General features: G+C 40.4%; 1 protein-coding gene across 6 annotated transcripts in view; it reads left to right on the top strand.

Annotated features, from left to right (window-relative positions):
- Window positions 1-12,864, top strand: part of esrrb (estrogen-related receptor beta) — a 96,519-nt gene that overhangs the window by 42,490 nt on the left and 41,165 nt on the right. The window contains exons 1-2 of one of the 6 annotated variants that reach the window (XM_033643144.2): window positions 8,168-8,716; window positions 12,600-12,668. The exons of 1 other annotated variant lie outside the window; for it this stretch is intronic. In XM_033643144.2, coding sequence (XP_033499035.1) covers window positions 8,667-8,716; window positions 12,600-12,668 — 119 coding nt within the window. In that variant the 5' untranslated portion in view covers window positions 8,168-8,666. Of the gene's footprint in view, window positions 1-8,167; window positions 8,717-12,599; window positions 12,669-12,864 lie in introns of those variants that run through there. 4 more of the 6 variants (XM_033643145.2, XM_033643146.1, XM_078175030.1 and 1 more) reach the window with 4 other exon arrangements.

Genomic DNA, 12,864 nt, shown 5'->3' with positions numbered 1-12,864 from the left:
GACAGATAAGGGCAGGCCCCCTTCACTTTTCCAAATAAGATAAACCTCCCCCCTCGTACACAATGAAGAGCAGCTCATACTGTCCATGAAAGACTCTATGATAAGTAAACCCCCACCAGAGAACTATGCTTATGGAGAGACGGCACCTCTATGGACTTCTCTGTTATAGATGACACAGGATCAGTGTGAGGGAGCCAAATTACACCTCTCCTTTAAACTGCATAAGCTTTGTAATAGTAGACGCTTTTTGCTAATACATGTGTGCTCTGGATTTCTTTTTTTTTCACTCTCATCTCTGTAACCTTTAACCTCTTGTTTCACAAACTACAGTGTCTCCCGTTTTTGTAAGTTACTCATAAATCAATGGGGTCTTAATGATGAGTAATGAGTGACCCTTAACCCTGCCAAGTGCACACAGGTGAACCATCGCATCTCCTGTAGACACACATCTCGCCTGAGGACTGAGTCCATCCTCGCCCTCCTCGATGTCCTCCTCTCTCCGGGCTAGAGTCTGCCCCCAGCACCTCCCGCACCCTCGCCCCTATCAGTCGTTTTACAGCCTCCGTCACCGCGCAATGCACTTTGCCTTTAAAGCCGAGAATCTGCCTCAGGTAAATATGGAGTAAATGATTGGATTATTGTTCTTTCATTTGGCTGTGTAGTAATGGCTGGATTATAAACATTGCAGAGTATAGATTTCCTGTCAGATCCTATGAATCAGACATCCTTATCTCATTTCCAGACTGCCGCTCCACCCCAGCACTGCCATCTCCCAGCCAGGGAGTCTGGGAGAGCATGGGGAAGCCGTAGTCGTGCATGCACGCACACATGTGGACATAAACATAAACAGACATCCAGACACAGTCACACACACATATGGGTTAGATGGGAGAGAGAGAGACAGAGAGACTGTTGTCACCCAGCACAGCACAGGCACTCCAAAGTCCATTCGAAGATTTCAAAAACCACTTAGGCCCCCTGTCCATATTTGTTAAGCAAGTAAATCTAAGGGCCACGGCGCACTGAATTCAAAGAGAGAGAAGAGACAGCGATGTAGAGAGCATGAGAGAGAGGGGGAAAGGGAGAAAGATGTCTCCTAAATGAAATTTAGGCGAGGGTTGGATGGAGTGTGGCTGACAGCAGGTGGAGGGAGAGAGGCTCAGGACCCTCTGATTTGGTTTGAATCGCGCAAAGAAAAATGTTTGGGTTTGAATTATGCAGCATTTTTGACCAGGGCTGGAGATTGATGCGTGATTCATCTGCTGCTCGGACATCAAGTCACAAGCTGCTATGTTTCATGTTTTTCCATCTCTGCCCGCCTCTCCGCCTCTTCACTGAATTTCTGTTCACTGGATTACCAACACTGTAATTGGGTTAGGGAGCTGTGTGGACCAGTAACCACAACATGAGCATGCTTTTGTTGGAATACATCAAAAGTCACTGCAGAACTAGGGGAAGTCAACAAAACGACACACGCAAAACTGGTATTACAGAAATGTAGGCAGCATGTATACCCCTATGTACATGGTGACATTGACTCTAAAGATAAAAGCAACAAACAAAAATGTAAATCTGCATATCAGCTTACATTTTTTCTCATGTATAGGTGCTATTCCAGTGCATTCCAGTTTAACCATTTAAGTACAGTAGCAGGCAGGACAGAAGGCAGGTGAAATATACTGTTATATGTCACAGTGATGGTAGCCAATTTCATAATGTATTGGATGGTGACTTTCAGAAAACCATGAGAAAACCCCTTGAAATCACATTTGATGGGAATAACCATTTAATACAAGCAGGGTGGAGGACTTTATAAGTGCTGGATTAAAGAAATCACGCTAAGACAAGAATCTGTCAAAAGATCCGCACATTGCATTAAATGCTCCCAACAATTTTAATTGTGCAACGTTTTGTCAAGATCTTCATCAAGTTCTCTCTTTGATCGAAATGTTGCACTATAAAAATTGCTGTGAGATTTTAATACAGTGTGCAGATATGGAGTTTGGCGATATGTAGAAAATAAAATACCACAATATTTTTCACCAGATACCTTAATATTTCAATTATATTGCTATTGGTGCTTTCACAAAAAAATTACAAAAGATTTTTGATGAATAATCAAATGAGTAATGGGGATAAAACCAGGAAAAGTCAACACTTACAACATTTCGCTCCCCAAAAGATGATATCTAGTCTCATATCACGATATCGAGATAATGCTGATATATTGCCCTGCCCTAGTTGTTTGGTCTATACAGTGTCAGACAATGGTAAAAATGACAATCGGTGTTTCCCAAAGTTCAAGATGGCATCATCCAATGTCTTGTTTTGCCCTAAACACAAAATTTTTTCTGTTTTTTTCTGTCATAGACGAGTAAACAAACCAGAAAATATTCAAATTCAAGAAGCTGGAAACGAAGAACTTTGACATTTTTCTTAAAAAATTCCTCAAACTGGGGCGTCGGTAGCGTAGTGGATAGTGCCGGCGCCCCATGTATAGAGGCATTGCCTCGCTGCAGCGGCTGCGGGTTCGAATCTGGCTCACGGCCCTTTGCTGCATGTCAGTCCCCACTCTCTGTCTCTCTCTGTCTCTCCATTTCACCCTCTGTCCTGTCAATAAAGGCAAAAAGCCAATAAAAATAATCTTAAAAAAAAAAAAAAAATCCTCAAACCGATTAATCAGTTATCAGATATCAAATTAGAGTTCAACTCTTTATCTAAACCAGCACTGACTCACATGTGTTTGAAGTAGAGCTGCCACAAATGCTGACCTATACTATCAAGTAATGGGCCACTTACTTCCTTGATTAATTGACTATTTTGATCAACAAAATGGAAGAAAATGGTTTTAAATGTTCACCACAATTTCCTGAAGTCCACAGTGACAGCTTTAAATTGCTTGTTTTGCCTGACCAATCGTCCAAAACCCCAAAGAAATCCAGTTTAGAGAAACTTAAAGCAAAGGAAGGCTGCAAATCCTCACATGTGGGAGGCTGGGAGGAGGTAATAATTGACTTTTTTGATTAATTAGGAATCAAATATAAAGATAAATTTTCAGGTGATCAACTAATCGACTGATCGACTCATGGTTTCAGCTCTACTTTGAAGTACATTAAGCAAAAACCTCAAAGAGTTGAAACTGAAATAAAGATTCTACAACTCCATAAAATCACTCTTCTATTTATTAGCAATGATGGCTCCAAGCAATATCTCACATGACATTACATATTACAGCCATCCATCTCATGGCTCCTACTTTTAAGAGAGGATTGTTTATGTTAGCCAATAAAAAAAAAAAAAAAATCACATGTGAATTCATAAATTTAGGCAATATTCTCCTTCACACTCTGAATAATCTCTCTGTGGGTTGTTGAGAGCCGCTCACTGGTAGTTAATACGCCTAACAGAGGGAACTGAACAGGACCGCTGTTGTCATTCCTTAGTGCTGAAGCGCTGTGCCATTACATTTATAGATTTTCTCTTTGATGGGATAATTTGGTCTTTATATCTCTCACAAATGAAGTGATCCTCAGTGCTCCTTGCACAGCTCAATGTGCAGGTCCCATTTTCAAATACAGTTAATTGCATTCGAAAAGAATCAATGATACTTTCACGGTGACAATATCATTCTTTTAATGTCACTTAATTTCCTCAGTGAAATGATTACATCAATAGCCTGGAACCCATTTCTATCTTTCAGCATGAATTAATCTATTAAGGACAATAATTACACGTTTGTAATGGATAGGTTTTTGTGCTCACGAGTAAATGCAGCCGAGTCTCCATTGTGCGCCTGGTTGTTGGCACTGTCCTGACTGTCATTCATTCAGTTTATGAATTACACTATCACCCTGGGAAAATAAATAAATAAAAGGTACCTCTGCTGCAGCTCCTTGGTGGCCTTGTTGTGAGATAGCCCTCCCTCTAGTGGAGATGATAAAGTCGGTTACTGCTGTCAGCTGGCTTCATGCTCTGCTCCACAGCTGAGGCAGTCAGTCAATGATGGAGAATGTGAGACGTGTGGAGGAAAACCTTTCATGAGACAGGATAAAACAGAAATTATATCAACAATTACAAATCTTTTTAATCACTTTTCTTAATTAAAAAGGGACTCCAGAAGTTGTAAAGTCAAGTGTACTGCTGGGAAATGTATTTTTAAATTGTTTGACATGCTGATGTTTCTGGTATATGCAGTGTTTTGCCATAATAAGACAGTAGATCCTAAAATAGGGCCCAAGAAGACTACCAGGGGTCATGCAGAGGGGTACCTCAGGAACTAGTAGTAAGTTTAATTTCACAGAAAACTGCATAACAAACTACACTGAAATGCATATTTAGATCACCCCTGAAAATCATATCAAATGGATTTTGTGAGCACCTTGGTGATGTGATACTGTGATCTCTGCAGCAGACGCGCCACTGCTATCATCCTGTTATTTATTCATCAATAGTGGAAACCAGCCGACTCCCGTTGAACCTTTTCATTTCTGCTGTCACCTGTTTCTCAGGTGAACATGTTTACCCACAACACCTCGGTGGTGGTGATGAGCAGAGAGGCACAACAAACCAAATTCGAGCCTCTGACAGAGCTCAACAGACTTCGAAATGAGACTGAGTGAGTTTCCTTACCGGGTTTGAGCTCTTAAGAAGCAGAGAAAATAATAACGGTGGAATAATACGCAGAGAATAGTGCGGTGTTAGAGTCACGAGACAAACAGGCATTTCCTCGTTCCTTGAATCACATTTGACCCCGCGCGCTAGGGTCCTGCTGCCGGTGGAGGTGTTTGGTTTAGCCACAGGGCGCGCGCCGGAGGAGGAGTTGATAGTGTGGCTGCCGTGTGTGACAGTTAAACGGCGCGCTCAGACACACAGAGCCACACCACCTCCTCCTCCACCACCACCACCACCACCACTACCACCACCACTGCAACCTGGAGACGTCTACTGCGCGCTGTGCTCACGCGGGGATGTGGCATGACTTGTCCGAGTAAGGTACCTTCATCAACCTAAAGTTCGTCTGCTTGTTTAGTTTTTCTCAGTTTCATTTACTTGTCTTTATTTTTAATTTAAAGAGTTTTAAATGTTTTTTTTTAAAAATGTAGCTTCGACGCACCTGTAGCTACTGTAAATGACATCAGTGTGCACGCGACGTAGCTCTAATTGAGGCATGTACAGTGCGCGCGGACCTGCTGCACTGTACCTTTTCCTCTGGGAATGGTGACTGAATTACGTTATCGATTTGGCCATTACTGTATGCATGAAGAGGTTAAATATGGCGACTTTACAAGGCCTGGCTGTCTGTTTATTCACAGAGGTAAAATTGTTAAATGGAAATCACTTGACAGTGCGGATTTATTTGCTTATTCTTCGCAAAAAAATTAAGTTTTAAGGATGCTGGGTTGTTTAAGAGCCAAACTTTTTTACAGCAGCAGACTTAAATGACAATTTATAGTGTGTAAAATTGACATGTAAATGAGAAAAGTTGATTAAAGCAACATTATAAGACCATAATCTTTTTGCTTTGGAAAGTTAAGCATGTTGTAGTTTAACTTAAGCACTGTGTAAACTGGAAAATTAGCTGGTGTTGTGTTTAAGTTCTGCTGTGTGAAAAACAAAATGAAGGCATTATCATTTTATGACACTAATTTAATTCACTTAAGGTGACCAAACTGCTTTAAGCTACTTAAGTTTTCAAGTGACTGATTAAAGTAACTTAATTTCAAAAAGTGACTACATACATGACATGTAAAGAGACATACACACACACACAAGCTGCACAGAGTGTATTAATGCAGATATATATGATGCCATAGGATAGAGATATCAATAAAAGATATATCAATTAAAAAAATAATGTTAGATAATCAGCCCTGCTCCTGGTTGTCATACTCCACTAACTTTGTCACGCCATGTGTGATCGAGCGTTTGCACAGTGCACCTCTATTCTTTATTTGTATCAGATCCCTTCCTGTCAAATCAACTGTCACATGCCGTGATTTTTTTTTCATAACAGAGCTGATAAGAAGCAATGATAGCAGCAGCAGCAGCAGCAGCAGCAGGGCTTTCATAGCTCACGCTGCGTGACAAAAGTCTGTGTGGTGTCAGTCAAAAACCTTGGGAGGCCAAAGGGAAAATATGCAGAAATGTGATTTATCAAGTGAAGACGTTTATCAACAGGACAGACATCACAAAGGCTAGATAACCAGGAAAATGCTGCAGTCTGTCCTGAGAAAGGACCCCCTCTTGTGAGTCTCTGGCGAGTAGTTACTAAGTCTCTTGACTTAAATCATGCTGGGTCAGCTGTTTGTAGAATTATGTTGTGATTTGTGCAGTGATTTGACTCAGAATTAGGGGTGTGTTGTAAGTTTTGGTTCCTTTATTGAAGCTATTGTTCTTGAAATGTTTTAAAATATTTTCCCACCCTAAATGAGGAGAAACAGCTGAAAATTATGGTTTTAAATTATTACAATTCAAAGGAATAAGGAAGAACAATACACATAATAGTTTGTGCCTTGTGAGGTGTACAGATGTGTTTTATTTCGTTCTTTCTCCTGTGTTTTGCGCAGTGTCCTATTGAAGTGTGAGAATGGTGTTTGATAGTGATTTTACTCCTCTGTAAGGAATTAAACTGACAGGTGTTTGATTTGGCATCAATCTTAATTGGATTTTCATTTATTTTGTCATTTGTTTTTGTCACAAAAAGAGAGCAGATGCTGTGTGATCTGTGCCACTGTGGAGGCACTCTTGCTGCACATCAATAGGCCTGTGATGATCAATAGGGATTGCGTGATGTTTTTGCATTGATTATAGAAACGTGAGCCGATGAATGGAACCGGATTCCTCTCCAAGGGTTACACTGTTCCTGTTCAGCAAAGAAAAACCCAGAGAGCAGCAGGGGCGACCTAACACACCTTTTTTTCGCATGAATCTGCTGGTAGATCTCGACTCCTCCTCACTCACTCCTATTTTCACTGAAGTAGCTGAAGACCGTTGTCAGACACCTTGTGAGTTTTCGAGAAGTGGGCAAGCTGCTGCGATTTCCCTTCTTGACTCGGCCAAGTGTCGGCCATTGTCGGACAGCTCATTTCTCCAATAAGATGCCATGGTAAGCTCTGCTCTTATAATGTGGGGATACAGTAACATGGAGACCCTCACTGACTGTGAAATGGTATCTGCATTCTCGGCATTCTTACTGAGCTTGATCAACAGTGAAACACAGGCGGTTCTAAAGCTGGGGTTAGAGAAGACAGAGCTGGATTTTCCGCTGCTTTAGAAGCTGATGGGCTTCCAGAATATGAGTTATGGCTTGAGATCATCTCTCACAGGCGGTGAAAGGTTCACAATGGTACCTCACATGTAACACCCGCAAATGGAGCTAGCGACACAGCTCAATAAATACATTTACTGTCCTTAGTGGTTTGAAAGCTATTGCTTTTTGAGAGTGAAGTGCTGCGGATGCACTCGACTGCTTGCTGGAGCTTCTATAGTGTGGCTTAGGCTGGTGTCAGATTTGACTTTATTATGTGTTATATAACAGCGCAGGGTTCATTTTGATATCTTAAAATGCATAGAGTTGATTATGGCAAGTTTTTATGTTGTCAGGGTCGAGTTCTGAAATGTCAGCTGCTTGGTGAAGTTCTCAGGTGTTGTCATGTGAAGTGGTATTGCTTTGGCTTTGCTTGATATCATTGCAATGCTTATTGATGTAAGCAGACAAACATGATATAGAAATGCAGACAAAATGTTTTTTTTCTTTTTGCAAATTCTTAAATTATAAATTACAAAATGTTATAAAAATGTTAAAATACTTTGCTATTAAATACAGTAAATGTTGTGTTTTCTACAAGTCAATACAGAAATAAATAATTCAGTAATTTTTTTTCATATATTCCACAAATTTATTATCTATACTTATGTTTTTATGTGAGTTTTGAGCATCCAGAAACTCACAACTCTTTTTACTTAACTGAGATGGAAACTTTGACTGCTCTCCGAGTTGCATCTCTGTTGTTCATGTGATAGGTTGTTTTGTCTATGTGTGTGTGAGCCATGTGTGTGTGTATGTTGTATCTGTGCATAGTGGAGTGTGTGAGCGAGCGTTTGGATCCCTCCTCCCTGGTGCTCCGCCGGCCCCTCTGTCGCTTTAAGTCCTGCCCCTCGGAGCCAGCCAACAGCAGCTGTTCCATATTCATCAAGCCCTTGAGTCTTAAAGAGCCCTATCCCGACCATGGAAAGAGTCATTCCTCTCGCTCGCGCTCTCATGCTCTCTCCATCTTAGCGCTCATCCCGCTGCTGCCTGCGCGTCTCTCTCTGTCTCACCCCCCTTTACCTCTCCGTCTATCTGTCCCTCCCCCCTTCACTCTCTCTCCCTCTCTTCCTCTTCCTCTCTCTCTGACATACACACACACACTTTCACTTACATACACTCAGACACACACTCTCTCTCCCCCACACATATATACATAAACACACACATACACAACACACATGCTCACGCACACACACGCGAGTCCAACATACCTGTGCAGGCTGGGGGGAGCGGTGCTGGAGGGGGCTTTCGGCAGCGTTGTCTCTGAGGGTGCTGTGCCATCATTTGGGGAAGAAGCGGGTCTCAATTGTTTTCTCTTTCCTCTTCCTCTCATTCCTGGAATGCTAAAACTGGACTGATGGACATTTCAGAACTTTGTCTTCCAGACCCTCTCAGCTATCATAACCAGTAGGTGTACCTTGTTTCTTTCTGTTTCTTCTGCCACTTTTAACCCCTCTGTTGTGATGCAGTTTTGTTTCTTCACTGTCTTTTCTTTCATTCTTTTTTTCCTCATCTCCTCTTTTAACAGTGCCTGCTCTAGTTTCCTGAACTAGTCTAGGCACTGAACTTTTTCTTGTTTTAGCAGTGATGTACTTTCCTCGGCTTCTATCTTTATATTCCCTCTCACACCTACTCACACTCTTAAAAATGCACTTTCTCTTGTTCATTGTTTTAAGGGCTCTTAAATCATGTAAGGACTTGACAGTATAGAGCAACAGGGCAGGTGCAACTGTGTATGTGTGTGTGCACGAGTGTGTAGATTTATTGTGTGAGCATATCACGTATGCCAGTCTTTATAAATTTTACTCAGAGCATGGCTGATTGATTAAGCTCGCCCCTCTGCAAAAAGTGTGTATTTTTTTTTTGTTCCTTAAAGAATTTGGGGTACCTGTCCAGTTGGGTTAGGAGGTTACTCGCTGATGGCTTTGTTCCTAGATCGGGCCGCCCGCAGAGAATAATATTTTAAGGAGATGAGATTAACGTGAATCCGTGGAATTGGAGAGGATAAATTACACACTGTAATATTTGTAGCCCGAGAAAGACGAATGAAAGCACCCTGTAACCTCAGTGAGCCGGCAGGTCTGTCCCAGCCAGCGGCACACGAGGCAAGCTGCTGTCTCAACAGTTCCTGGCTGCTGGGACAGTCCGAGCTCACAGCACCTGCCACACTTTAACTCTGTAAATCCATCAGTAACTTACAGTTAATACAAAATAAACCTTAAGTTGTGAAAAATATATTTTTTAATTTTATTTTTTATTGGAAACAGTTCTATATACTTACTTCAACATATTCCTGTTAATGTTTGAACAACACACTAAAACATTGGGCTTGTGTAAAGATTATCTGTTTCAATTAACAGATTATTTTTATATCATCCTTTATTATATATTTTATAAAATGCCATAGATAATATTGATAAAATGCAAAAGTTGGGATTTGTGGAGGACCTATCAGATGTTTAAAGATATTTCAATAACCTGTTAAAGTTGCCTGATAACTCAGTGCGTTTAGAAAAATTAAATTTTAATCTGTTTCTTGTGAAATGTCCACATCATTCCAGTTTAGATTGTGCATTCTTATTATCAGCCCAAACTGACTGTTCTTGTAACTTAACTTTTCATGCACTGAGCATTTTTTAATGGCACCATAATTGAAGAGATTATTTTTTATTTCATCAAATGTTAAAGCAATACATGCAGTAAAAATACCTAACAGAAAATAATTTAGTGTCAAGTTAGACAACTGGATGTTGTAAGTGTGTATTGCTTTACTCATCCCATGTGTTTACACATATTCCTTACTTTGGGCTTTAATCCCTACAAATTGAGAAAGTCATTCTATAAAACATATTAATATCTTAGACATTCATTTAGTAATCACCTTAATTTTTTCTCCAAAATTGATTATATAAGTTCACTTCTCTCTCTCTGATACACCTAAATACACATTTTCACAAACAGCAGTAACAAAGTGTGTATTTCTGTAACATGTCAGTTGTTATATGTACAAGTGTATTTATATTTTACATTGTGGTATTCCCTGAAAGTATTCCCTAAATTGTAAAGCACTATTAAAATAAATGTCTAGTTTTAAAACAGATCTTCACACCACAACACTATACATGTATATTTAAAATTTTAATACAGGATAATCCTGAAGTGTGAGGAGACATTGATATTTTTCCTTTTTTAAATTATTTTGCCTGCAAATGCACTTTCCAACACATTTTGAATCATAGTCATTCCAACAAGCAGAAACATTATTAGTCATGAAAACATGTTCGATGATGTTGAAAATAATCAGTTTAAAATGTTTTCAGTCTCAGTCGACTTTATTTGACTTTATCTCCTTTCAGATAATCTGACGAAATTCAGAATTGTTTTTTTTACTTTTTAAATTTTTACTTTACTCTCGAATGTTACAGTGAATTTATTGAGTACGAAATAAAAAGTTACTAAATTTGTAAATGCAAAAATATGTTTTAGTAATATATGTTTATGTTTGTTGATTTGCAAGGTATTTCTTCCAGTTACATATTAAAAATTAAGTGATGGTGTGCACTGAATTGCATTGTGTATTTAGTAAAAGAAAATACTGATTAATATTTAACAACACTCCACACAAGAAAAAAAAATTGCGTCTCATTTTCATACTATTTGATTAATTTGGATGCACGTAACATTTAAAATAAGGATGAACAAGGTATTTACTCTTTTAAAGCTGAGCTGTGAACAGGTATTTGATATATAAAAAACTTCAGAGACTCACTGTAGATGTGTGTAGAAATTGTTTGTGGTAAAATGTGGATGTCATGTATTTTTTTCTCACTCCTCAGCTAAAAATCCATCACAATAACTTATCTAGAATTGAAAATAGTAAATAAACATTTTCCTGATTATGTGTCTGCCCACCAACAGTTAGTTATTTGTGGGATCTCTCCAGCACTGGCCTGAGTGTGCTGTTAATTTTGGTTCAGCAGTGGCTCTCTTCTGCTAATTGTACAGCGGTATTTGCAGCCCCTCACTGTGGGCTGGATGTGTCCGTGATGCTTGGCTGAGAGGATTAGTGGGACGTATGTGCTCCATGTAATTAGCACAGCACTGTGGTGGAATCACTGTAGTATACTCTCTATAGATTGACCCGGGGGCATCGCCACTGCCTGGGAATTAGATGGAAACAGAGTTTTGCCTTCAGAGTAGACAGACACGCTCCTCTTGTCTCTTTGCACACTGGCGAGATTTAGAAACGTGAGCGCATGCAAGTTTTCACCAAGTATTCTGATGACACGTTTAATTCTCTGACATATGTATTTTCTCAAAATTGTTTCCTTACATTGCCGCTGGTATGCAGCCCATTATACTCCACCTGTTATTTACTTTTGCTCGACATGTTCGAGTCTAAATACCTCTTGGCTCATGCAGCGAGACGAGCCATTTACTGTATGAGTCTGACAGGCTTATTGTTGATCTTGTATTGCAGTGGCAGTTCGCGCCACTCAGAAGTCAGCCAATGCTGAGGATTGTCAGTTTGAGTTCCTCTGTACTCGCTAGAAAACACACGCGGTCTGAGCGGCAGTGAATTGAGATGTGACTTCTTTCTGCTTCTAAATGCTCCATCAACACCCTCACTTTCCTTAAGCCCTGGCACCGCCACTGCTGTAAACTAACTAGGCTATCCAATTTCCCTTCGTGAAATAAGAGCTTTTTAATGTATTTTTTAGAGAAGCAGAAAGAAGTTAGCACACAATGATGAATTAGATTTCAATTTATTTGACTTCATTCCCAGCTTGCTGCATTAGAGCCTGCAAACACCCATCCCTAGCAGTCCGTCTGCTTGATTCTTATTAGGTTTCAGAAAACAAGGCGAGGGAATTGCATTAGTGTATCTTAAGTTAAAAGCTCTTTGCTCTTTGACCAAGTGTTTCATTGTTATTGGGTTAATCAGATTTTTGCTGTCTTCATGGAGATGCTATCGCAGGCTAGAGGCAGTGGTGGGTAACCAAAGCAGCCGTGCACAGACACTATCCAGATGGGATCAGCTTACGGTAATTTGGTTTCAGAATACATTACCAGAAGAGGCTCCTGGCCGAGAATGGCCGCCCCGCTACGAGCCAGGAGCTGGTGGCCTCTGTAGCTGCAGCGTCCAGCCCAGCTGACCAGCCAGTCCACCTGTCCCACTCCCACCCTCCTCATCTCCCCGAGCTTATAGGGGCTGTTTTTAAAAGAAAACCTAATGTTTTAAAATTCAGTCTGTCACTCAATTCTAAATACTTCTTCCTTGTACCAACAGGGCTTTGTTGTCCAATTCATTAGAGAGATTCCTGAGTCCACTGGCCACGCTGGAGCCCTCTCATTTCTGGTATCTAGTATCATTACTTTCACTGTAAATATGTCACTCAGCTCAGGCTGAGCGGGGGGAGGGTAGAGCATGTTGTCCCTCTCCAGGCCAAATGGGGATGCAGAGTATATTGACACTCTGTGGATGTGCACTGTTCTGTAGCTTCAGATGTTTTCAGGATCATACTTGTTAGTGCTTAGGCTGGCTTTTATTAAGT

The sequence above is a fragment of the Epinephelus lanceolatus genome, chromosome 15, assembly GCF_041903045.1.
Source record: "Epinephelus lanceolatus isolate andai-2023 chromosome 15, ASM4190304v1, whole genome shotgun sequence".
Classification (NCBI taxonomy): domain Eukaryota; kingdom Metazoa; phylum Chordata; class Actinopteri; order Perciformes; family Serranidae; genus Epinephelus; species Epinephelus lanceolatus.
The sequence above is the reverse complement of the archived record's forward strand: the minus strand, read 5'-3'. Positions and strand labels throughout refer to the sequence as shown.